General features: G+C 44.6%; 5 protein-coding genes across 5 annotated transcripts; 3 read left to right on the top strand and 2 right to left on the bottom strand.

Annotated features, from left to right (window-relative positions):
- The first annotated feature begins 2,020 nt into the window (after positions 1–2,020).
- Positions 2,021–4,080, top strand: LOC125527674 (receptor-like protein EIX2). Its single transcript, XM_048697574.2, has one exon. It carries the CDS (start codon positions 2,393–2,395, stop codon positions 4,013–4,015), a length of 1,623 nt encoding a protein of 540 aa, XP_048553531.2. The 5' UTR covers positions 2,021–2,392; the 3' UTR covers positions 4,016–4,080.
- Positions 4,081–6,953: 2,873 nt separating this feature from the next.
- LOC125540082 (receptor-like protein 15) lies at positions 6,954–9,793 on the top strand. Its single transcript, XM_087545158.1, has 5 exons — positions 6,954–8,156; positions 8,245–8,391; positions 8,467–8,688; positions 8,783–8,923; positions 9,009–9,793. The coding sequence occupies exons 1-5, from the start codon at positions 7,604–7,606 to the stop codon at positions 9,791–9,793; spliced, it is 1,848 nt and encodes a 615-aa protein (XP_087401284.1). The 5' UTR covers positions 6,954–7,603.
- Positions 9,794–9,834: 41 nt separating this feature from the next.
- Positions 9,835–11,183, top strand: LOC147987149 (uncharacterized). The gene has a single exon (XM_087545157.1). The coding sequence runs from the start codon at positions 9,835–9,837 to the stop codon at positions 11,071–11,073; it is 1,239 nt and encodes a 412-aa protein (XP_087401283.1). The 3' UTR covers positions 11,074–11,183.
- Positions 11,184–11,637: 454 nt separating this feature from the next.
- LOC147987147 (uncharacterized) lies at positions 11,638–19,043 on the bottom strand. Its single transcript, XM_087542296.1, has 3 exons — positions 18,849–19,043; positions 18,461–18,769; positions 11,638–11,796 (listed from the first exon to the last, which is right to left on the bottom strand). Exons 1-3 carry the CDS (start codon positions 19,041–19,043, stop codon positions 11,638–11,640), a joined length of 663 nt encoding a protein of 220 aa, XP_087398422.1.
- Positions 11,825–17,569, bottom strand: LOC147987148 (uncharacterized). Its single transcript, XM_087545679.1, has 7 exons — positions 17,428–17,569; positions 16,910–17,070; positions 15,782–16,808; positions 15,448–15,706; positions 14,564–15,286; positions 12,400–14,506; positions 11,825–11,842 (listed from the first exon to the last, which is right to left on the bottom strand). Exons 1-7 carry the CDS (start codon positions 17,567–17,569, stop codon positions 11,825–11,827), a joined length of 4,437 nt encoding a protein of 1,478 aa, XP_087401805.1.
- Positions 19,044–24,934: the final 5,891 nt, after the last annotated feature.

Below are 24,934 nucleotides of genomic sequence, written 5' to 3'. Positions count from 1 at the left end.
AACTGACTCTGTGTGCCGGGTTGCACTCCTAGTCAAACATAGCGGACGAAAACTGCATGTCGGCACAACCTTAAAATCAGTCACCATCTTTCGTCCCTTAGTCTAGCCACTGCAGTCCAACCTAAGTGTATATATGCAGTCATTTGGCTTTTTTTTTTAGCAAAAGAGGAGCCCCCCTACGATTTCATAGAGAAACCATATGCAGTCATTTGTAAGAGGATTTCCTCACCACCTTGTATGCCGTTTGGGATTTATTTGTAAAGCAGACCGAAAGCCTGTTTTGAGGTATCTCAAGAATGCTTTGAAATACATTTTCGACAAGATTTTCTGTGGATGATGATTATCTTTTGGTGGAGAATCTGTTGATGATGATTGATGGGTGAAGTCTTGGTCCAAGTAAACTGACTGTGAGTGCCAGGTTGCACTCCTAGTCAATCTTAGCGGATGAAAACTACATGTCGGCACAATGTTCAAATCACTCACCATCTTTCCCTCTGCCACTACAGCCCAGCCTAAGTGTGTGTATATATGTACGCAGTCAGGGGAAGGGAAAGCACATTATCAGATATGGGTACTACTAGAAGCTTGCCATGGGGATCATTGTCTCTGGTCACATTTCTGTTATTACAGTCCATGGTTCACTTGTCCTCTGCCTGCTCCGTGGAGGAGAGGGCTGTCCTGATGGACATCCGGTCTTCACTGAGGAGAGCACACTCCCTGGTTTCACCTGATTTATGGGGGCACGATGATGATGAATGCTGCTCGTGGAAGACTGTGACATGCAACAATACCACCCAACGAGTGACTCATCTCGACCTTTCCTTAGTATATGCATCAGATGTAGGTGATCGTTGGTATTTAAACTTGTCGGTGTTTTCTGCATTCCACGAGCTTCAGTCCCTAGATCTATCACTCAATTTTCCCTGTTCGCTAAGCTTTGAGGGTACGTTTGGATTACAAACTCTCTCTGAGAACAATACATATGTGTGGTCATTTCTTATTCTTGTAGCTGTAACAAAAACAACTGCAGGATTGATTGGACTACCCAGGCTTCGATACCTTGACCTCAGTCTCACTTCGCTTGGAGGGGGTTCCCTGGAATTTATCGGGGCATGTGTTTCACTGGAAGTCTTAGCTCTCAACAACAACAACATTACTGGAGGTTTTCAAGATGCAGGTACTTACTGTTCTTATAGTAAGTACTGAGGTCAAGATTGACATTTCATATATATCCTTAACCTTCTTGCATCCCTATTCCTTTGCAGCTTTCAATAATCTTAGAAACTTGCGACAATTGAGTATGTCTATGAATAGATTCCACGGAAACCTCCCGGCATCTCTATTTGCACTTCCTCACCTAAAAATCCTAGATCTCTCAGAGAATATCTTCGATGGGCATATTCCACTTAGTTCGTCATCACGACCAATTTCCCTGGAAGTATTAGATCTCAGCGATAATCACCTCACTGGAATTATCCCGATTACAGGTAAACAAACAGGAATTTCTTACTTCATGACTTCATGTTTCATACTTTCTGTTCATGTGGTACCTGTAATAATTATACTTCTTGCATGCATCACAGCTTTTAAGAACATCAGGAACTTGAATATGGGTAGCAACCTATTCAGTGGATCTCTCCCTGTGTCAATACTTGAACTTCCTCATCTGAAGTTCCTAGATCTCTCATACAATCATTTTGAGGGAGGTTTTCCTATTAAGTTTTCTTTGGAACAAGTTCCACTTGAAGCCTTACATCTCGATGGTAATAACATGAGTGGACCTCTTCCGACTGAACAAGGTAAATAATGAGCATTCCCGCTTATATGGTTTAAAAAGGTTGCCACTCTTTCTAATTGTTGCGTGATTTTCCTTTATTCGCAGCATTTGAAAATCTCCGGAACCTACGGCAGTTGTATTTGAGTTCCAACCAATTCAGCGGAAACATTCCAACATTAGCATTTCAAAATCTCCAGAACCTGCGAGAATTGTCTTTGAGTTCCAATCAATTCATTGGAATTATTGTTTTCTCTACCACATATTGAACTGTTGGATCTCTCATCAAACTTCTTCAGCGGACCAATTCCTATAAATCAATCTCCGAATCTTTCACTGTCACTTAAGAGTCTTCGATTGTCACAAAACAAATTGAGTGGTAGATTTTCTTTCATTTGGCTTGGAGACCTCATAAAACTAGAAGAGATAGACCTTTCAGGCAATGCTAACCTAGTTGTCCATGTCAATATTCCTGGATGGACACCCCCTTTCCAACTGAAACAGTTATTGCTCTCTGGTTGTGACCTTGACAAGAGCATTATTGCGGAACCACATTTTTTAGACACACAGCGTCATTTAGAGGTGCTTGATTTGTCCAATAATAACTTGTCAGTTAGCATGCCGAATTGGTTGTTTACAAAGGAAGCAACACTACAGGAACTATATCTTGGAAATAACTCGCTAACTGGATCGCTAGACCCAATATGGCACACCCGGTCTTTTCTCCAGGTTATCAACTTACACATGAACCATGTCACAGGACAGCTGCCAGTCAACATCAGTTTAATGTTTCCAAGGTTGCTGATTCTGGATGTTTCTAGTAACAACTTCTTTGGGCACATACCAACTTCATTGTGCGGGATCAACTTCATGACGTTTTTAGACCTATCAAACAACAATTTTTCTGGGGAAGTTCCAGCTTGTGTGTTCACTAATTATCCCATGCTAGTGAGCTTAAAGGTCTCAAACAATAAGCTTGGTGGTCTGATTTTCGGTGGAATGAATAACCTGTCCATTACGTCGGAACTGTACCTGGATGGTAACAAATTCGAAGGGACGGTGCCTCGTGATCTGTCAGGAGGGACTTTAATGGTTATTGATTTGCATGACAACGAGTTATCTGGCAAACTTGATATGTCATTATGGAATATGTCTTCCTTGAAAGTCCTGAATCTTGCTTGCAATCATATAACTGGCAAAATTCATCCACAAATTTGCAGCTTTACCAGACTTGAACTTTTAGATATATCGAGCAACAATCTTACAGGGTCGGTACCGAACTGTAGCTGCATGTTGCTCCATTTTCTTAACCTGTCTGGGAATTCCTTATCTAGCCATATTTCCTATCCCTTCTTCAACATATCAAGTCTGATTGCCTTGGATATCAGAAACAATCAGTTTGCAGGCAACCTCCATTGGATATGTTATCTTGATAACATTAGGCTGCTTTCCTTGGGCGGAAATAAGTTTGAAGGGCAGGTCACTCCAAACTTGTGTGAACTCTTGCACTTGAGGATAATTGACTTGTCTCATAACAAGCTTTCAGGTTCATTACCCTCATGTATTGGTAATTTCTTTTTCAAAGGTGACAGGGGCGATCAAATTTTCCAGGTAGTATTAACGAGTTTACCGTACTCACTTAAGCCATATGACAATCCTTATGGCTTGAGAGGTTTTAGCTTTACTACCAAAGGGAATATGTACACATATGGTCGAAGTTTCTTTGTTTCAATGTCCGGCATCGACCTATCTGCGAATATGCTGCATGGAGAAATTCCTTGGGAGTTAGGAAACATGAGCCATATCAAATCCCTTAACTTGTCATACAATTTCTTTGTTGGCCCGATCCCAGAGACCTTTGGCGGCATGGAGGAGATTGAAAGCTTGGACCTCTCACACAATGAGCTGAGTGGACCAATACCTTGGCAGCTAGTGCGGTTATGTTCATTGGGGGTGTTCTCTGTGGCATACAACAACTTGTCAGGATGCATACCGAACTCTGGTCAGCTTGGCTCATTCGGCATGGAGAGCTACCTAGCCAACACCAACCTTCACAAGATTACGCAGGGGAACATGTGCACTCCCAGCCTAGACCCCATAGCGGAGGAAGATGTGTGTGAGATGTTTGGTGACCCAATCCTATACATGGTCATGGCTGCCGGGTTTATTTTGGCATTTTGGGCCACTGTTGCTTTTTCATTATTCCATCCGTACGGGACGTCTGTAATGTTCAAGCTGTAGTCGGTCCTGAGGAAAAATCGTTAGTCACAAATGTACTTTATGTGTACGTATACACCCAAGAACTTCCCGAAATTTCATTCTGGGTATGTAATATTAACAATAAACAATGGATTTTGTTTGGTTATATTTTGTACACATGATATTCTTATTTTCCAAGTGTTTGTAGAATCCAATTGTAATTTGTCTTATGGAGTATGTATCATAGTGTACTTGCTTAGTACAGGTTAGCACTAGGGAAAATTATCGGTAAAGAGCATCCTTGCACTTCTTGCACAAATTCAGAACTGTCTGCTAGTTAACACGCATGCCCTTTACATATACACCAAATGCTGAAGGTTCATGCTGAGTCTTTTATCTGCAGGGAATTATATAGGGTGGTGTAGTTTTTACAAGAAACAATAATAACAAGAAGTTTAATTGTCCCTTGTGCTGAAACCCCTCTGCAAAGTACTAGTATAGCTTTTACAAGAAACACTAATAATAACTGTAAGCACATGTTCTAGATCAAGAATTGTACACAACCATATTTTTACTTGCACTGGTAGTTCACCAAGTCACTGCAAGTATCTATGTTCATTACGTGCCCCAGAAAACTAGCATTATTTGACTTCTTTCACAACATGTGTGCTATCTCCTATGACCATTTTGGAAGCCATTTTTTATACAGGAGTGCGATTTGTCTTTACAAAATATTCGGTTAGTGTTCTCGGTTCATAATAACCTTGATTTCTAATTTTGTTCATAATAGAAGGCCATGGAGAGTGTTGCATTGCACACCGGGTGTTTTCTGGTATCCTGAGATCAGATGTAACCTGCACAAATTGTGGGTTCTCATCCACAAATTTTGGATTCTGAATATAGCAATTGTCCTTGTGTTGCAAACCCAAAGCTGCATGTACCCAATTGAGAGAAACATAGTTGGCGTAAATTCCAATGTATCAGCACTCATGAGATGTTTAGAGCGGTTTGCCAGGGCGCCGAGGCTACATGCTCAACAGATATTCTTCTGTGAATGTTGCAAGGTAAGGCAAAGACTCCCTGAAGCAAATGTCCATTCACCAGTAGTGTCGCTTCCCTTTGAAGAGATGTGAGCATTCCACAGTTAAGCAGATAACAGGGAAGGTGGATCGCTCTCTGAAGTTTCATTTTACTCTGGAAATGGGGCATTACCTGTCATCCTTTATTCACAGAATCAGGTACGGAAACAGCATATCTTCATCAGAACTCAGAAGCCTATGATTCAGACGTGGTTTCTGAACTGCCTTATGAAATCGAAATATTTACGGAGTGATAAACTAGATGCTGGCCACATGGTATCTCAGCTTAAAATCGCTGGTACAGATGTGACAGTGCAGGGTAACCAGAGCTGGGGGCTATACTCTCAGAACCTCCCGGGCTTATATGCTTATGTGCAGAAGACTCTACAAAAAGGCTTCTGAAGCTATTAAACAACAAAGCTGGTGGTGTGATTTTTGGTGGGATGATAAATCTAGCCCATTACACCTGTATGATAACCAATTTGAAGCTTGTGATGCCTCGTGCTCTTTTTGGACTGACTAGATTTTTAATGGTCTTTGATTTGCACGATAATGAAATCGTCCGACGAACTCAATATGTGTTTGGTGGTATCAGCCTGATTTGCCTCATTTGGTAATTGAATAGTGCAACCATAGAATCGGCAGAATCCATCCACAGATTTGTAATCTCACAGGACTTGAACTTAAACTTCTAGATCTATGGAGCAACAACTTTACATGATCTGTACCAAACTGTAGTTTTTTGTTGCTTAATTTTCTTAAACTGTTGTCTGGGAATTTTCTTATCTGGTGATCTCTTTTTTTTTCCAACACAACAAGTTTGATTGCTTCGGATATCAGACACAATCAGTTCAAAAACAATTTCCTTTGGGCATGTTATATACTCCCTCCATTCTTAAAAGTAAAGTATATTTTGTTTCCTTAAGACATGCATTTGACTAATAATTACTCTATAAATACAAGGTTATACTCCCTTCGTTTCATAATGTAGTGCATATAGATTTAAAAAAAAAGTCAAACCTCACAAGCTTTGACCAAGTTTGTGAATAAAAACATTTACATCTATAATGCCAAACATATAACATTAGATTTATCATAAGATGTAGTTTCATATTTTATAGAGAAAAGTATGTTTTTGGTCCCTCAAGTTCCCCAAAAGTATAGACTTGGTCCCTTAAGGTTTTTTGGTATACATTTGGTCCTTCAAGTCTCAAAACCAGATAAGTTTGGTCCAAAACTAGATTTTAAGCACATTGACTGGGTTTGACCACGTTGACCAGGTTTGAATGATGACCAGTAAATTTAAAAGCATGTTGATTCTGACAAGCATATTGGTTGTCACAAAATTTCAGATTTTTTGAATTTGTTTCCTATTTTTCTTGAATTTATTGTTCATCAGTCAAATCTGGTCAACGTGGCCAAACCCGGTCAAACCCCAATCAACGTGCTCAAAATCTAGTTTTGGACCAAACTTATCCGGTTTTGAGACTTGCAGGACCAAATATATACCAAAAAAAATCTTATGGGACCAAGTATATACTTATAGAGAACTTGAGGGACCAAAAACATACTTTTCTCTATTTTATATACTTGACATTGTACATATAAACAGTTTTCTCTATAAAATTTATCAAAGTTTGACTTTTCAAAAAAAGATCTATACGTACTATAATATGGAATGGAGAGAGTATGATATAGAATTGTGTGTCACTAGATTCGTATTTAAAAGTACTTTGTTATGATAGTGATTTTGTATCACATAAATCAAATATATTAATCGAGTAATTTTTGGTAAAAGTATTGTCTTAACAAAACTAAATACGCCTTATTCACGGGAACGGAGGTAGTATATTGATTATAGGAAGGTATAGAAGAAAAAAGGGGGAAAAAGCAAAGGGTTGTATCAGTTATATGGGCCGAGGCAGCGCTACAGCTCAGCAAAAGTCAGAAGGCGGGGTCCTAGTGGCGGAAGCAGCCCAACAACTACGATTTGCCATAGCAGGCCCGGGGAGGTGAGTTAGCCGGCCCTGTTACTGACCCGGCGAGCGAGGGTCCCTCCCGGCCGTCGTCGCCGACGGCGGCGACCGGACGCACCTGCAAGTGACGAAATCCGGGAAGAGCACCGAGCACACATCTTTGCCCAGGGCCTAGTCCTCGCACGCCTTCCTCAGTCCCCGCCCGGGACGCCGGCTGCGGCCGCGGGAGGCTAGGTGGCGGCTCTGGCGTGATGTGGACGACGGCGCAAGGGTTTCGGCTGGGCCATGGCCGCGGTGTCGAAATGGCGCCGAGCTGCCATACGGAGCACTGCTCGTGTAAGTCGTATTCATGCTCGACCAGTCTCTTCTCGGCTGCTATTTCCAAGCACATCTTGCTGATGTCGTTTCTGGAATTTCGATCTGGTGTTGTCAGAACTGCAAAAGTCGAGTCATCTTTTCCTTTTGTGTGTGCGGAACCGCAAAAGTCTAGACGTCTGTGACTAATTCGCCATCCACCTGTCAGTGCATGACAATATATTTTCAAAGTCTGAAGTCTTGGTCCAAGTAAACTCACCATGTGCGCCGCCAAGTTGGGCTTGCATTGCATATCCCTAGCAGTAATTGATACTACCAAGTTAGGAATCTGCAGCAGAGTGTTAAGACTGCTCACCATTCTTCTCTCAAGGTCTATCCACTACAGCCCAACGCTAGTTTATATGAGCACAGACAGGAGAGGAAAAAACTTATTATCAGATATGGGTAGCTGGTTGCCATGGGGATCATTGTCTTTGACGCTGTTTCTCTTGTTGCACTCCATGCTTACCTTGTCCTCTGGCTGCTTCGTGGAGGAGAGAGCTGCTCTGCTGGACATCCGGTCTTCTCTGATAAGAGCGCATTCCCCGATTGCGCTTGATTCATGGGGGAAGGATGGTGATGACTGCTGCTCGTGGGAGCGTGTGAAATGCAACAATATAACACAGCGAGTGTCTCACCTCGACCTTTCCTCTGTATATTTCACGATGGATGTAGACGATCGTTGGTATTTAAACTTTACAGTGTTTTCTGCATTCCATGAGCTTCAGTGCCTAGATCTATCTTACAACTATCAGTGTTCACTAAGCTCGGAAGGTACGCACGTGCTCCAAATTCTCTTATAACACTTTGTGTGTGTAGTCGCTTCTTATTCTCATATATGCACAAACAAAAACACCTGCAGGGTTTGTTGGACTAGCCAAGCTTCGTTATCTCAACCTCAGTGACACTATGTGGGAAGTGGGTTTCCCGGAATTTATAGGAGAAATTGTCTCACTGGAAGTCTTAACTCTCAGTGGTAACAGAATGACCGGAGGTCTTCCGGACGCAGGTACAAAATTTTACTGCTTATGGTATTAGTAGTAAGGTAGAGGTTCATTCTCATATGTCCCTCCACATTTTGCAGCTGTTAAAAATCTTAGGAACTTGCGAATATTGAATATGTCCTGGAGTAACTTCAACGGAAGCCTACCGGAATCATTATTCTCACTTCCTCATCTAAAGATCCTAGATCTCTCCATAAATAACTTCGGTGGGCATATTCCAATCAGTTCATCCTCTGGACCAATTTTACTTGAAGTGTTAGATCTCAGCTATAATAACCTCAGTGGAAATCTCCCAGTTACAGGTAAAAAAACTAGTTAACTATTTGAAAAGAGATTCCATGTTTATACTTGAGTTTGTGCTACCTGTAAACATTATGCTACTTCCATGCATCACAGCCTTTAAAAGCATCAGGAACTTGAAATTGCGTAAGAACCAATTCAGTGGATCTTTCCCCGCGTCATTATTTGCACTTCCTCATCTGAAGTCCCTAGATCTCTCATATAATAATTTGAGTGGAGCTCTTCCGACTGGACAAGGTACATATTGAGTATTTTCCACGTATATTACTAAAAACATGCTGCCAGCATTTCTAATTCTTACAGGATCTTCCTATATTCACAGCATTTGAAAGTCTACAGAACCTACGAGAGTTGTATCTGAGTTCCAACCAATTCATCGGAAACATCCCAACATTCTTGTTTTCGCTTCCACATATTGAACAGTTAAATCTCTCAACTAATTATTTTGAAGGACCATTTCCAATAAATCCATCTTCGGACCTTTCATTGTCGCTTAAGAGTCTTCGGTTCTCCCAAAACAATCTGAGTGGTAGACTTGCTTTCGTTTGGCTTGGAAACCTCACAAAACTTGAAGAGATAGATCTTTCAGGCAATGCTAAACTAGTTATTGACGTCAATATTCCTGGATGGACACCTCCGTTCCAGTTGAAACAGTTATTGCTCTGTGGTTGTGATCTTGACAAGAACATTATTTCAAGACCAGAATTTTTAGGCACACAGCGTCACTTAAAGGTGCTTGATTTGTCCAACAATAACTTATCAGGTAGCATGCCAAATTGGTTATTTACAAAGGAAGCGACACTACAGGATCTAAATCTTAGGAATAACTTGCTAACTGGATCCCTGGACCCAATATGGCATGCCCAATCTTCTCTCAGCCATATCGACATACACATGAACCGTGTCACGGGACAGCTGCCGGCCAACCTTAGCTCAATGTTTCCAGTTTTGTATGATCTAGATTTTTCTATTAATGACTTGTTTGGGCACATACCAACGTCAATGTGCGAGATCAGCTCCATCGGATATTTAGACCTATCAAACAACAAACTTTCTGGGAGGTTCCAGCTTGTGTTTTTACTAATTATCCGGAGCTATCCGTCTTGAAGGTCTCAAACAACAAGCTTGGTGGTCCGATTTTTGGTGGGATGAATAATCTGTCCAATATATATGAATTGCGCTTGGATGGTAACAAATTTAAAGGGACATTGCCTCATGATCTGGCAGGAAAGTTAGTAAGAGTCATTGATTTGCATGATAACCAGCTGTCTGGCGAACTCAATGTGTCATTTTGGAATATGTCTTATTTGAGAGTCCTGAATCTTGCTGGCAACCGTATAACCGGCAAAATTGACCAACACATTTGTGGCTTCACAGAAATTCACCTTTTAGATCTGTCGCGCAACAACCTTACAGGGTCTGTACCAAACAGTTGCTTCATAGTGCTGAATTTTCTTAACCTTACTGGGAACTCATTATCTGGCGATATCTCTTTTCCCCTTTTCAACACATCAAGTCTAATTGCTTTGGATGTCAGACACAATCAGTTCATGGGCAACGTCAATTGGGTAGGTTACCTTGAAAACATTAGGCTACTTTCACTGGGTGGAAATAAGTTTGAAGGGCAGATCACTCCAAACCTGTGCAGACTCATGTACCTGAGGATAATAGATTTGTCCCATAACAAGCTTTCAGGTTCTCTGCCAGCTTGTATCGGTAATATCTCTTTTAAAGGTGACACAAATGATCAATTTTTTCAGCCAGCAAATGAGATTACGTGGGTGTCGGACGACTACACTACTTCCTATGAATTAATGTACTTCACTTTTGCTACCAAAGGGAATTTCTACACATACGGCCGCAGTTTCTTTGTTTCAGTGTCTGGCATCGACCTATCTGCAAACATGTTGGATGGAGAAATTCCTTGGGAGCTAGGAAATCTTAACCATGTCAAATCCCTTAATCTGTCATACAATTTATTTGTTGGACCAATCCCAACAACCTTTGGCAGTCTGAAGGATATAGAAAGCTTGGACCTCTCCCACAATAAGTTGAGTGGACCGATACCTTGGCAGTTAACCCAGTTATCTTCTTTGGGGGTGTTCTCTGTGGCATACAACAACTTGTCGGGATGTATACCAAACTCTGGTCAGCTTGGCTCATTCAGCATGGACAGCTACGTAGCCAACACTGACCTTCACAATATTACTCAGGGGAACATGTGCGCTCCCGGTCCAGATCCCGTGGTAGAGGAAGATGTGGGAGAGGTGCCTAGTGACCCAGTCCTATACATAGTCACGGCTGCCTCATTCGTGTTGGCATTTTGGGCCAGTGTTGCGTTCTCATTTTGCCATCCGCACGGGAGGACTATAATCCTCAAGCTGTAGGCTGTCCCAGGGAAAACTGCTAGTCATATATGTACTTCTATGTGTAAATATACATCCAGGAACTTCCTGGAATTCATTTGGGTATGTAATATAGACAATCGGTTTTGTTTGGTTTTATTTTGTACACATAATTTCCAAGTTCTGTAATTTTTTTCCAGATTGTTCTGTAGTATCCAGTTTACCATTTCTTGTTGAGAATATACCAGAGTACAAGCTATCATTGGGCAGTAAGGAGCTTCCTTACACTTCTCTTGGAAAGTTAGAACTGTCTGCTAGTCAACATGCAGACCCTTTACATATACAGTAAATTCTGGAGGTTCATGCTAGCATACCATCATGCCACTATTCGAAGACTTTTATCTGGAGGATATTTTTTTTTTTTGGAAATGGAGGTATACCCCCGGCCTCTGCATCATAAGGATGCATGCAGCCATCTTATTAAAAGTTCGCAAAGTAACACAAAGTCGTCAAAGTATTACAGCTCGCAAGTGGAGCGAAAAGAAAACCGAAACAAAGTTCATGCCGACAAACATAACCGGAATGGCAAAAAGAAGGATAAGCTCCCTAGACTCCTATCCTGTTATGCGACCGCCATCCGAACCGGTTGAATAAAGTCTGTGCTACCATCTCCCAGTGGATGCACCCAGTAACCAACGGCTCCCTGGATTCCATAGGAGTGAGTAAGGACCACGTACGGATCCAAGCAGTAGCTCTGAAGATGACCTACAAGAAAGATAAATTGTTTTGCCTGTTAAATATCAAATCGTTCCTGCAATTCCATATAGCCCACAAAAGCGCACATATTCCGATCCGAATACGGGCCGCCGTAATATGTTCAACCCCAGTTAACCACGTTCCAAACAATGTTGTAATGTCAACTGGAGGAGTGATGTTAAAGGCTATATGAATCGATCTCCACAATAATTTGGCGAGTGGGCACTCAAGAAATAAATGTTGTATTGTTTCATCATGATCACAAAAACAACATCGTGGACTACCTACCCATCTCCTCTTGATTAAGTTGTCCTTTGTAAGAATTACTTGTTTGTGGACAAACCATATAAAGATTTTAATTCGCAAAGGAACCTTAATCTTCCAAATATGCAACGATCTCGAGATTGGGCCAGAATTAACCAGATCCATATAAAAAGATTTTACCGTAAAAACTCCATTCCTAGCTAGTTTCCATTGCGTCGAATCTGGTTGGTCGGAGAGTTGAACATCTATCAATCTCCGAACCAAGTGCATCCATGCACTCCAACGCTCACCAACTAACGCTCGTCTGAATTGGATATTCAAAGGACTCGTATGTAGAACGGTGCCAACGTAATCCTCCTTACGTTGCACAATGTTATACAGGGTGGGATACTGGATGGCCAAGGGCGTGTCTTCTAACCATGTATCCTCCCAAAACCTTGTTGACATCCCATTGCCAACTAGGAATTTGACCCTACGAAAGAACAAGTCCTTCACTCTCATGAGCCCTTTCCAGAATGGCGAGTCGGTTGGTCTCATGGTAACCTGAGCTAGTGTTTTCGACTGTAGGTATTTATTACGCAAAATCTGTGCCCACATGCCCTCCGGCTCAGTCTGTAATCGGTAGAGCCATTTGCTCATAAGGCATTTGTTCTTGATCTCTAAGTTCTCAATACCGAGCCCGCCCTGGTCTTTTGGTCGACAAAGAATGTCCCATCGTGCGAGACGGTATTTCCTCTTGGCCTCATCTGACTGCAAGAAGAATCGAGATCTGAAGAAATCAAGTCGTTTCCGTACCCCTTTTGGAATTTCGAAGAACGATAGTAGGAACATCGGCATACTAGTCAGTACTGAGTTAATCAGCACTAGCCGACCTCCATAAGACATGAGCTTACCCTTCCAGCAGCTCAGCTTTTTCTCTATTTGATCTTTGATACATTTCCATTCTTTATTAGATAACTTACGGTGATGGATCGATATACCCAAATAGCTAAAAGGTAAAGAACCCAATTCACATCCAAACAATTGTCTATATGTATCTTGTTCGTCTTTGGCCTTCCCAAAGCAGAACAATTCACTTTTGTGGAAGTTTATCTTTAAGCCAGACAACTGTTCGAATAGGCATAAAATAAGTTTCATATTACGTGCCTTAGCAATGTCGTGATCCATAAATAAGATAGTGTCGTCAGCATACTGTAGAATGGATACTCCTCCATCAACCAGATGAGGAACTAACCCCTCCACTTGCCCATGATGTTTGGCCCTGCCAATGAGAATGGCTAACATATCGGCCACTATATTAAACAGGAGAGGAGACATATAATCTCCTTGTCTCAAACCCTTGTGTGTCTGAAAATAATGACCGATATCATCATTAACCTTGATTCGGACACTACCCTTCTGGACTTGAGAACCCACTTGGTTCCGCCAGACCTCGCTAAATCCTTTCATGCGCATTGCCTGTTGTAGGAAGGACCACTTTACTTTATCATACGCCTTCTCAAAATCCACTTTGAAGATAACCCCATCAAGTTTCTTCGAATGGATTTCATGTAACGTTTCATGCAAAACGACCACCCCTTCCAGTATATGTCGCCCTGGCATGAACGCTGTTTGGCTCGGTTGTACGACTGAATGCGCGATCTGTGTCAATCTATTGGTCCCTACCTTTGTGAAGATTTTTAAACTCACGTTAAGAAGGCAAATTGGCCTGAACTGTTCAATCCGAACTGCCTCTTCTTTCTTTGGCAATAACATAATCATACCAAAGTTAAGATGAAACAACTCTAAATGACCGTTAAAGAAATCATGAAACATAGGCATAAGATCATCTTTAATTATGTGCCAACATTTCTTATAGAATTCAGCTGGAAACCCATCTGGTCCCGGTGCTTTACTCGATTTCATTTGTGAGATTGCATCCAAAATCTCCTTCTCAGTAAACGGTGCAGCTAAAATATCGTTCTCTTCTACCTGGAGCTGAGGGATATCTCCAATCACATTTTTGTTTAGGGTCACCGTACTAGCTTTCGGATGACCAAACAGTTGTTTATAATAGTTAGAGATATAAGCTTTCAGGTTCTCATGCCCCAAAATTGTCCCCTCGTCTTGTTCAAGCTGAATGATTTTCTTCTTCCTATGTTTGCCATTCGCAATCATATGGAAAAATTGTGTATTGTCATCCCCTTGGACAACTTTAAGCACTTTGGAACGCAGTGCCCATTTGAGCTCCTCCTCTCTAAGAAGAGCTCGTAAGCCTTGCTCAGCTTCAGACTTGGAACTTTGCTCATTTACCGTAAGCAGATTAGTTTCAGCTTTTAAATCCAAAGCTTCGATCAAACGAGTAAGTCGCTCTTTTTCTTGTTTGTAAATCCCACTCTCATTTCTGGCCCAACCTCGTAAGAACGGTCTCAAATGTTGGATCTTATTTTGCCACCTCTCAAGACTAGTGCTTCCACTAACAGGAATGGCCCATTCGCGTGCAATAATCTCCAAAAAGTTTTCTTTCTCGAACCAACCAAGTTCGAAAGAGAAAGCATTCTTGTTTGCAATATGCGTAGCCTCTCCTGAATCTACAAGCAATGGTGTATGGTCCGAGATCGCTCTTTGCATCGCATGGACCGACACCAAAGGATATCTTTGTTCCCATTCCACACTAGCAAGTACCCTATCCAACTTCTCATAAGTTGGAGTGGGCAATGAGTTGGCCCAAGTAAATTGTCTACCGGTGAGTTCGATTTCTCTCAAATTAAGACTCTCAATAATCATATTAAACATCATAGCCCACCGACCATCAAAATTGTCATTGTTCTTTTCATCTCTCCTCCGAATTATATTGAAATCACCACCGACTAGGATTGGTAGATCCTCATCTCCACAAATCCGCACCAAGTCAGCCAAGAAATCTGGTTTAAGTTCAGGTTGTGCTGCTCCATACACAGCCACAAGAGACCATCGGAACCCATCCAATTTTGATCTCACCCGAAACTTAACCGTAAAATCTCCCCGAACCACGTTAAGGACCTCAAGTGTTTCACATCGAACCCCTAGTAAGATCCCACCAGATCTTCCTCTAGGAGGTAAGACGTGCCAATCGAAATCAACTCCTCCGGATAAAGTTCCAAGAAATTGTGAAGTAAAATTATCTCGTCGTGTTTCCAAAAGTGCAATAAAATCTAATTGTTGCCCTACCGTTGTTTCCGCCAAGAACCTTTGTTTAGCCAAGTCAGCTAGACCTCTGCCATTCCAAAAGATTCCTTTCATAAGTCATCATGGAATTTTTTCTTCAGCTTAACCCTAGCGCTTCTACGAACCGCAGAAGTAGGATATATTTTTCATTTCCAGGATCGCTTAGGCTTCTCCCTAGCACCCTCCGGAACCGTATGCTCAACAGGACACGAGACAGTGACCTCTGTCACTAGAGTCTCTGCAGTGTCCATAATGTCGGATCCCTCCTCATCCTCGGCATCATCACTAGGTAAAAGATTATTGCAAATGTTCTCAAGGGCTACAATTCCTAAGTTGTTCATGTCATCCTCATTCATAGGTTTAAGTGATGCAAGGTTTCTAATTATTTCCGAGGCCCATTCTGCTTCTAAATCCAAAAGATCGTTAACAGATTTCGCTACCTCCTTATCATTTGAACCCAAAGCTATTCCTAAGTTATTTGCTTTATCAATAATTTCATGCTAAGAGAAATGCATAATTGAACAACTTGTATTAAAAGACATACCTGTAGTTGCCTCAACATCTCGAAGCATGGCCGCCCTCTTGGCGCGCGCTAACTGCAGGTCAGTAGCATCAGGTTGTTCCTGGATCCGGTTGCTGACACGCCTGCTAGACGCTACCGGATCCGGGATCCCGCCAAAGGAAATGAGCTCCTCTGTAGTCCTCTCCCTAGGTGAGTGCTCCCCACAGAGATGCCCATCCCTAGTTGCTGGTGAAGAAGGGATAGGCGCGGCTTCGTGAGCCACTCCTGCCAAAATGGTGGGAGAAACTGACCGTGGAGCCACCTGCTCCATAGCCCCTCTCCCTCCCAAACCGATGAAGGAGCGCAGAGACGATGTCGGCGAGGGAACAGTGCTGGCCTCCTGCCTGTGCACCGAACCAGGCTGTCCAGAACTGCACCGCGGTGAGAAAGTAGGGCGGACCTCCAGCCCGCGCCCCTCCCCCAGCTGACCTGATATAGTCGTAATCGGGCTGGGAATGGTAACCTCCTGCCCACCACCCACCCCACTCGCCAACGGGAGACCGCAACCCTGCGAATCCTGAATCTCGGGATCAAGCCTGTGGGACTCAAGTACAGTAGGCGAACTAGCAGTATGAGGCAACACTGGTGGTAACTCGCGCTCCTCTGGATCATCCGACTCAACTCGGTTACTCCATAACCGACTAGGTGCAGACCGAGCCCCAAAAGAACCAAACCGGAGCGTGTTAACCGGTGTCGTGGATGATGCCTCCTTGGCAGTTGTCGCCTTCTCCGACTGTGACTCCGGCCCCTTCGCCAAGTCCCGCGGACGACTCTCAGTCCCCTTGTCCTGATTCCCGGGGGTTCCTCCATCACCCTCAGTCGTATCCATATCCTGGAGATCATCTCCCTCCTGCGGCACTGGTGTATCCTCAATCTCAATCTCAAGCACGTATGTAATCCCGACATGTGTCCACTTGACTACATCTGGCACGTGCTGCAAACTAACCACGCTGACAAGTAGTCTCGCCGCTCCGTGAGCACGAGTGAAAGGCATGTCAACCTGCTCCGTCTTGCCAATAAGCGAGCCCAAGCTCCAAGCAACCAAAAAATGATTAATATATTTGCACGGTGCCCCAAAGAAGCGCACCCATACCTTCTCTAACGGTATACCTCAGGCTCCTTCTCTTTCCACTCATCAAAAGCAATGACAATATTTGAACTCTGTACTCTGCACAAGCCATACTTGAGAACATGCAACTGGTCCTCCTTAGTGGGAAAATCAACCTTGTAAGTTTGGTCCTCCAACTTAACAAGATCCCACTGATGATCACCTGGCACCAAGTCCCGCAACTGTCTTACAATCTGAGCCTCTGTCAAAACCCCATTAGTAACCTTGATGACTGCGGGAAAGCAACTCTCCATCACGTGCGCCATAGGTGCCACTTCCGGTGACTCCAAAAACATTAACTCTTGACAACAGACCCCATAAATGTTGACTACCGGTTTGGGGCCAGAAAGAAGTGGGCAGTCAGCAGACGCATGCTGCGATCTATTACAATAGTCACATAGCTCAGTAGTGCACTCTGCCACAAAATGTCTTGGCTCACCGCATCTGTAACACGGTAATTTTTTCTTCTTGAGTGCCCACTTGGATAATTTTTCCCCGTCGCGTTTGTCCGCACCCTTACGTTCACCGGTGTCCTTGTCAGAACTCTTATCAGAAACCAAATCCCGCTGCTTAGTTGCCGTCTGCTTAGCCACGAGCACCTGTACCGTCGCCAACGCCGTAACTGCCTCCATGGCAGCAGCCGGTAGCGCTGGCTTAGTCATCGCTTCCCGAAGCATCGTCGTCGGTGCCTTCTGCACCTCTGTCGTCTGGGCCGGAGGTGGTGGAGGCCGAGGCGGGGGCGGTCGTCTGCCACCTCCCCTCCTGCCCCGGTTATATCGATAATTGCCGCGTGGACGGTAAGTAGGACCAGCTGGCCCCTCCATGAAACCTCCCGGAGGCCCATAGAAATCGCGGTCGCCACCGCCGTCGTTCTGCCATGCATAGCCACGGCCTCCTCCGGTTGAAGAAGAACCCCGATGCAGTCCGTCCCCATATGCGTGATAGCCGTCATCACCCCACTGCCAACGAGACTGGGCACCATCATGTCCCGCACCCGCGTAGCGTCCCCGGCCCGAGCCATTAGGGTTCGCCGCGGCCCTCGCATCACGGACCGGCGGCCTGGGCGGATGAGCACCTTGCGGCGGCGGGGGATCAGTTTTTGGTGGTGGTCCGGCCCCCCGACCAACCATGCCGTCCGCGCCGAATGATGGATGCCCGGCGGAGATCGCTGCTGGCAGCGTCACGCGAGTCGCTCGACCGATACCTAGCTTAGGAAAGCCATGTTTAGCGATCCTAGGATAGCGTCGTACATGATCGAGAACCGCTCCTATTCCCGAGTCCCGTACCACGTACCCCGATAGGCCCGTCTCGGTGGGAACTTGGTGCGCTTCCTGGGCCACATGTCCAGGGTCTCTTGCGCCCAAGCCCACCTCCTCCAAAAGCGGCCCATCCTGGCCCAGCAAAAGTTTCAAACGAGCGTTCCTGACCGCCCGGATCTCACCGTGATCCAAGACCGGCGGCGGCACCGCCACTGGCCGGTTCTTATTCCGGCGAACTTTGACTACCTTCCACGAGCCTAAAAAATCGCCAAGGGTAAGAGATGGGAGACGTACCTTAGGTAGAGGTCCTCTCCAAGGACGAATCACCGACGGTGCTGTTCGTCGATGCACAACCCGCCGGAGTACCTCGACCGCGTCCGCCTTGCCCAGTCCATCCCAAGCTTGATCAGTCACCGGAACGATCTCCTCAACTAGTCTAGCCGCCTCCTCCTCGGAGTATCCAATCCGCAATGCCTCGCAGATGTGATCACTGGGCGTTGGGGAGTACTCACCCGCCCCGAAACTGTCTCCGTCCCGGATCTCTTCCTCGTCGGAGTCCTCAGACTCCTCGCCAGCGAGGGCCCAAAACCGACTGCCATGTCCCTGACAAGACGAGGTCGACCGTGCGGTATAGATTTTATACAAGAAATAATAATAACAGGAAGGTCAGTTGTCCCTTTACCAGTATTTTCTCTTTGTACTGAAACCCCTCCTCGAAGCTATAGGTCCTACAAGAAACAATAATAATAACTGTAAGCACCTGTTCTTCTGGATAAAGAATTGTATCATCCTTCAGCCTAATATACACAAACATCTTGTAAGTTAGACTGTAGTTCACCAAATCAATGCAAGTATCCCTGTTCGTAGTGCCCCCCATCCCCCAAAAAAGATAGTAATTCTTTTAGAACATGTGTGCTATGTTCTATGGTTATTTTAAAGTTAATGTTATCATAGGAAGAAATAGTCTAGCCGTCTTGAGAATGCAAAGGAAATTTGGAATACTTTGATTGATATGCACGAAGGTACAGACTCCGTCAAGGAATCCAAATTAGATGTGCTTCAAAGTCAGCTTGACACGTTCAAAATGAAGGATGGTGAAGGTGTCGCTGAAATGTACTCTAGGTTTGCTCTCATCACAAATGAGATTGCCAGCTTAGGAAGTGAAGAGATGGCTGATAGATTCATCATCAAGAAGATCCTAAGAGCCTTGGATTGAAAATATGATACCATGTGCACATTGATTCAAATGATGCCCAACTACAAAGATCTCAAGCCAATGGAAGTCATTGAAAGAATTGTTGCTCATGAGATGTCACTCAAGGATAAAGAAGAGCTTCACAACAAGTCAAGTGTGCTTACAAAGCCTCATGTGATGCTCATACATCATCAAGTGAGAAACAAGCCTTCAATGAGGAATTGAGCCTAATGGTGAAGAATTTCAACACGTTCTACAAGAGTAGAAGTAAGGAAAGAAGTTCCAAGTCAAGGTCCTACAATGACAAAAGATCTTCTAGTCGTGAGCGTAATTGCTACAATTGTGGAAGACCCGGACACTACTCAAATGAGTGTACGGCTCCCTACAAAAGAAGAGAAGACTCACCTAAAAGGATAAGTAGAAGAGAAGAATCACCTCCAAGAGAGAGAAGGAGTAGAGATAATCGTTATGAACGAAGAAACTCTCGCAGAAGCAAGGATTCGGAAAGGAATGACAAGTCATCAAGGAGCTACACAAAACGAAGACATCAAGCTCACGTTGGTGAATGGGTATCTGGCTCCGACTCCGACCATCACTCCGAGAGAAGTTATCACTCTGACTCCAAATATACTCAAAATGAAGGTGTTGCCGGTCTAGCACTTGTGTCGACCAACTGCTATGAAATATTTGACTCACCAAATGAAGGAATTGGAAGATGCTTCATGGCTAAAGGCCCAAAGATATCACACCCCGAGTATGTTGATTTCAATAGTGATGAAGATGATTTGCTAGGTGATGATGTACTTGTTGACAACTCTAGTGATGAAAGCTATGATGAACTTGCTATTAATCATGCTAATCAAGATAAAACGAATGACGATGATAAGAAGGAGATTGAGCGTCTAACTAAAGAACTAAACACTCTTAAGTCAGCTCATGAAACTATCTTGAAAGATCATCGAGAGCTTTTGAAGATTCATGAGAAGCTACGCTTTGAAAAGCTCAACCTTGATGTAACACCCAGGATGTAACTTTCCCTATTTGTACTCCAACTCTTGCCGTTTCCGGCGTTAAGTTATATTTATTTTTCTTGGGTTCGGGTCTTTGTCTCCGTGTGTTGTTATCGTTGTCATGCATCTCATATCATGTCATCATGTGCATTGCATTTGCATACGTGTTCGTCTCATGCATTCGAGCATTTTCTCCGTTGTCCGTTTTGCATTCCGGCGCTCCGTTCTCCTCTGGTGGTCATTTCTAGCTTTCTTTCGTGTGTGGGGATTGAACGTTTCCGGATTGGACCGAGACTTGCCAAGCGGCCTTGGTTTACTACCGCTAGACCGCCTGTCAAGTTTCGTATCATTTGGACTTCGTTTGATACTCCAACGGTTAACCGAGGGACCGAAAAGGCCTCGTGTGTGTTGCAGCCCAACACCCCTCCAATTTGGCCCAAAACCCACCTAACTCTGCTCCATATTCTAGAGCGTTCGATCATGATCGCGTGGCTGAAAACCGCACCTCATTTGGACTCTCCTAACTCCCTCTATGCCTATTTAAACACCCCCCGAGATCCGGGTCTTCTTCTCCCCCGAAACCCTAGAAATCCTCCGCGCCGCGCCGGACATTGTCCGTCCGGGCCGGACAAAACCGCCGCCGCCGCCCGCGCCCTATCGCGCGCCGCCACGTGGCCCTGCGCCGCCGCCCACCGCACCGGCCCGGGAGGCCCGCAGCCGGCCCCCGAGGCCCGAAGCCACCACGCGCCGCCGCCGCCGCCTCCACGCGCCACCGCCGCCGCCTCCGTGCCGCACCGCCGCCGCCGCCTCCGCGCCGCGCCGCCGCCGCCGCCTCCACACGCCGCCGCCGCCGCCTCCGCACCGCGCCGCCGCCTCCGCCGCCTCCGCGCCGCGTCGCCGCCACCGCGCCGGCCGGAGCCGCCCCGGCAGCCGCCTCCCCGACCTCCTCTGGCGACGTCCCGCTCCGGCCGTGAACAGTGCTCGCCGGAGTTTGCCTCGTTTTGCGTGCCACCAAACCCTAGATCCAGATCCGGAGGTTGAATTTTTCCCAAGTCCTCAGAATTTTTAGTTCATATGCCCATGTTCGTGGCTCCGTAACTTTGCATCCGTAGCTCCGATTCATGCATATAGCATATCAAAATGTTCATCTCAGAGAGTACATCATTTCATTCCATTGCATCATTTTCAATTGAGTTCATATTGATGCCTGAAATGCTGTTAGAAGAGGGCTACTTGAGTTAATTGTCAGATCTGCTACTCCGTTTAGCTTTTTGTCATTTTTGCCATGATTAATGTGTGCATGATATGCCCGTGAGTTCTACATATGTTTTGTTAAGGGTTTTGTCATCTTTCCAGAGGTGCAACCCATGTATTTTTGTGATGTGTGTGGTGACTTGTGCAAGTTTGCAAAGTGGCGCACTTGCTAATTCTGTTTTCAGGGACTTAGTAATTTCACTAAGTCCTGGAGCTGTTTATCTCATGTTGCCATATGTTCTTGTTGTTTTCTAGTGATCCGTGCCTCTTTTGAGGATGATCAGTAAGGGAGTTTTGTTAATATTGTAGTGCTCTATCCATCCATGTCTTTGTTTGTAATTATGGAGCACTCTAGCTTGAGTCAATCGAGCTCTACTTTTGCTACTTTGTGAATCTGGGCAGATTGTCAACTTGTTTGCAATTTTGCCGATGATGTTGTAGTTGATCCATGCATGCTATGTTATTGTTCTTGCCATGTCTAGCTTGAATTTTGTGCCTTCTTGATGGATGTATGCTTGTCTTGCCATGACTTGCACCGTAGTGAGTGCATCGAGCTCGTAAACATGCCTACTTGAGTTATATTTCAGCATGTGTCAGTTTTTTACTAAGTCTGAAAACTGATTATGTTTTTGCTATGTTCACGTGCTTGCAATTGTATTTTCTGATCCTCTTTGGCTCAAGGTCACTAAGGGACTTTTGTTAAGCTCTTTGAGTAGCTGCATGCCATGTTTTACTTTTCCATGTTCAGGCCCTGTAGCCTATAGTTTTGTTGCTCCGAAGAGGGCTACCTGATCTGAAATTCCAGACAAGTGTTAATTTCACTAAGTCTGAGATCTGTTTGTCATATGCATTTTTGCCATGCTTTTGAACCTGCTAAAGGATGAATTGGCCGTAGCTTAGTGCTAGATTTTTGTTAAGCATCTTGTGTGCATCCCTGCCATGTATTTTGTTGTCATGTTTGGGTGCTGTAGCATGTTCATCTCTTTGCATTTAGATGGCTAATTGCTGTAAATCGCAGACCGGTGTCATTTTTGAATCGCTTGCCATTTCCAAACCGTAACTCCGATTCCGGCGTTCTTTATATCGTTTTCAAGCGATTTCATCTCATCTTTCCAGTGGCACACTTGGTTTTCCAAGTTGAGGCCAAGTTCATGCATTTCCTGTCATATCTTGCATTTTGCATCCCGCATAGCATATCATCATTGCATCATATCGCTTGGTCCTTGCACGTGGTTGATTGTGTCCTTGTTGCTTGTTTGTCTTGTTTGGGTAGAGCCGGGAGACGAGTTCGCTAACGAGGAGCCCGTTGAGTTTGCTTTTGAGGATCCAGTCAACTCTGACAACTGTGCAGGCAAGATGATCATACCCTCGAAATCACTACTATCTTTGCTATGCTAGTTTGCCCGCTCTTTTGCTTTGCCATTGCTACGATGCCTACCACTTGCTTGCAAGCCTCCCAAATTGCCATGTCAAACCTCTAACCCACCATTGTCCTAGCAAACCGTTGATTGGCTATGTTACCGCTTTGCTCAGCCCCTCTTATAGCGTTGTTAGTTGCAGGTGAAGATTGGAGGCCGTTCCCTGTTGGAACATCTTTTATTTAATTGTTGGGATATCATTATATTGTTATGTTATCTTAAATGCATCTATATACTTGGTAAAGGGTGGAAGGCTCGGCCTCTCGCCTAGTGTTTTGTTCCACTCTTGCCGCCCTAGTTTCCGTCATATCGGTGTTATGTTCCCGGATTTTGCGTTCCTTACGCGGTTGGGTTATAATGGGAACCCCTTGATATTTCGCCTTGATTAAAGCTTTTCCAGCAATGCCCAACCTTGGTTTTTTACCATTCGCCACCTAGCCTTTTCTTTCCCTTGGGTTCTGCATACTCAAGGGTCATCTTATTTTACCCCCCCGGGCCAGTGCTCCTCTGAGTGTTGGTCCAACCGAGCGATGTCCGGGGCTACCAGGGGCAACTCTGGGCTGGCCTACCCGACGTCTGGCTCATCCGAGTGTGCCCTGAGAAAGAGATATGTGCAGCTCCTATCGGGATTTGTCGGCACATTCGGGCGGTGTTGCTGGTCTTGTTTTAACCTGTCGAAGTGTCTTGAATTACCGAGATACCGAGTCTGATCGGAACGTCTTGGGAGGAGTTCTATTCCTTCGTTGACCGTGAGAGCTTGTCATGGGCTAAGTTGGGACTCCCCTGCAGGGATTGAACTTTCGAAAGCCGTGCCCGCGGTTATGGGCAGATGGGAATTTGTTAATGTCCGGTTGTAGATAACTTGAACCTTAACTTAATTAAAATGAATCAACTGAGTGTGTTACCGTGATGGCCTCTTCTCGGCGGAGTCCGGGAAGTGGACACGGTGTTGGAGTAATGTTTGCGCAGGTTGCTCTCTAGTTTCTCGCTCGTGCTTTGCCTTCTCTTCTCGCTCTCTTTTGCGAATAAGTTAGCCACCATATATGCTAGTCGCTCGCTGCAGCTCCACATATATTTACCTTGCCTTACCTATAAGCTTAAATAGTCTTGATCACGAGGGTGCGAGATTGCTGAGCCCCTGTGGCTCACAGATTACTATTACACCAGATGCAGGGCCCGATGATTCCGCTCCAGGTGACGCGTATGAGCTCAAGTGGGAGTTTGACGAAGACTCACAACGTTACTATGTTTCCTTTCCCGATGATCAGTAGTGGTGCCCAGTTGGGGGTGAACGGGACCGTTGTCGCTTGTTGGGTTCTCTTTTATTATGGCGCCGTAGTCGGGCCATGAGTGTTTGGATGATGTAATGTTATTTATGTACTTGATTGACGTGGCGAGTGTAAGCCAACTATTATTATCTCCCCTTTATTATTCATATTACATGGGATGTTGTGAAGATTGCCTAACTTGCGACATATGCCTTCAATGCGATTATGTCTCTAAGTCGTGCCTCGACACGTGGGAGCTATAGTCGCATCGAGGGTGTTATACTTGAGCAAGAGCACGGGTTCTAAAAGGCAATCAATGATGATCTTCATAAGAAAAAATCTTCTTACATTGCCAAACGTTTACTCTTGTCTACTTACATGCCATAAGTAAAATCTAGCAACAAGAACAAGAAAGATTCATCTTCTAGTAGTAACAATAATCATGTTAAATCCAATATTGTTGCTTCTAGTAAAAGTGCCCGTGCGTTGCACCGGGAGAAAAGGTATCCTCGTGCGCTCTTAGCGACCTGTTTGTATTGCCATTTCTCATCTTCAATGTCATCGTCCATGGTTGTTGCGTTGTCCACCTAGACGGACGTGATCAATTTCAAACTGACAAGTTT

Source organism: Triticum urartu, chromosome 2A (assembly GCF_056163025.1).
Source record: "Triticum urartu cultivar PI428250 chromosome 2A, HENAU_Tu73, whole genome shotgun sequence".
Taxonomy (NCBI): Eukaryota; Viridiplantae; Streptophyta; class Magnoliopsida; order Poales; family Poaceae; genus Triticum; species Triticum urartu.
This window is presented reverse-complemented; position numbering and strand designations above follow the sequence as displayed.

Excerpts from the sequence above, each read along its gene's own strand:
- LOC125527674 (XM_048697574.2), top strand. The coding sequence starts at position 2,393 with ATGCCGAATTGGTTGTTTACAAAGGAAGCAACACTACAGGAACTATAT.
- LOC125540082 (XM_087545158.1), top strand. The coding sequence starts at position 7,604 with ATGTGCGCCGCCAAGTTGGGCTTGCATTGCATATCCCTAGCAGTAATT. Across the intron at positions 8,689-8,782 it reads TGGAAATCTCCCAGTTACAG|CCTTTAAAAGCATCAGGAAC; the intron begins GTAAAAAAACTA and ends CATGCATCACAG. Across the intron at positions 8,924-9,008 it reads AGCTCTTCCGACTGGACAAG|CATTTGAAAGTCTACAGAAC; the intron begins GTACATATTGAG and ends CTATATTCACAG.
- LOC147987149 (XM_087545157.1), top strand. The coding sequence starts at position 9,835 with ATGAATAATCTGTCCAATATATATGAATTGCGCTTGGATGGTAACAAA.
- LOC147987148 (XM_087545679.1), bottom strand. The coding sequence starts at position 17,569 with ATGACTAAGCCAGCGCTACCGGCTGCTGCCATGGAGGCAGTTACGGCG. Across the intron at positions 17,071-17,427 it reads TGACAAGGACACCGGTGAAC|GTGATCATCAGTGGGATCTT; the intron begins GTAAGGGTGCGG and ends ACTTGGTGCCAG. Across the intron at positions 15,287-15,447 it reads GTGACAGAGGTCACTGTCTC|AGGTCTAGCTGACTTGGCTA; the intron begins GTGTCCTGTTGA and ends TTGGAATGGCAG.
- LOC147987147 (XM_087542296.1), bottom strand. The coding sequence starts at position 19,043 with ATGGGGGGCACTACGAACAGGGATACTTGCATTGATTTGGTGAACTAC. Across the intron at positions 18,770-18,848 it reads AGTACAAAGAGAAAATACTG|GGACATGGCAGTCGGTTTTG; the intron begins GTAAAGGGACAA and ends TCGTCTTGTCAG. Across the intron at positions 11,797-18,460 it reads GGAGAGGACCTCTACCTAAG|GTCATCTTCAGAGCTACTGC; the intron begins GTACGTCTCCCA and ends TCTTTCTTGTAG.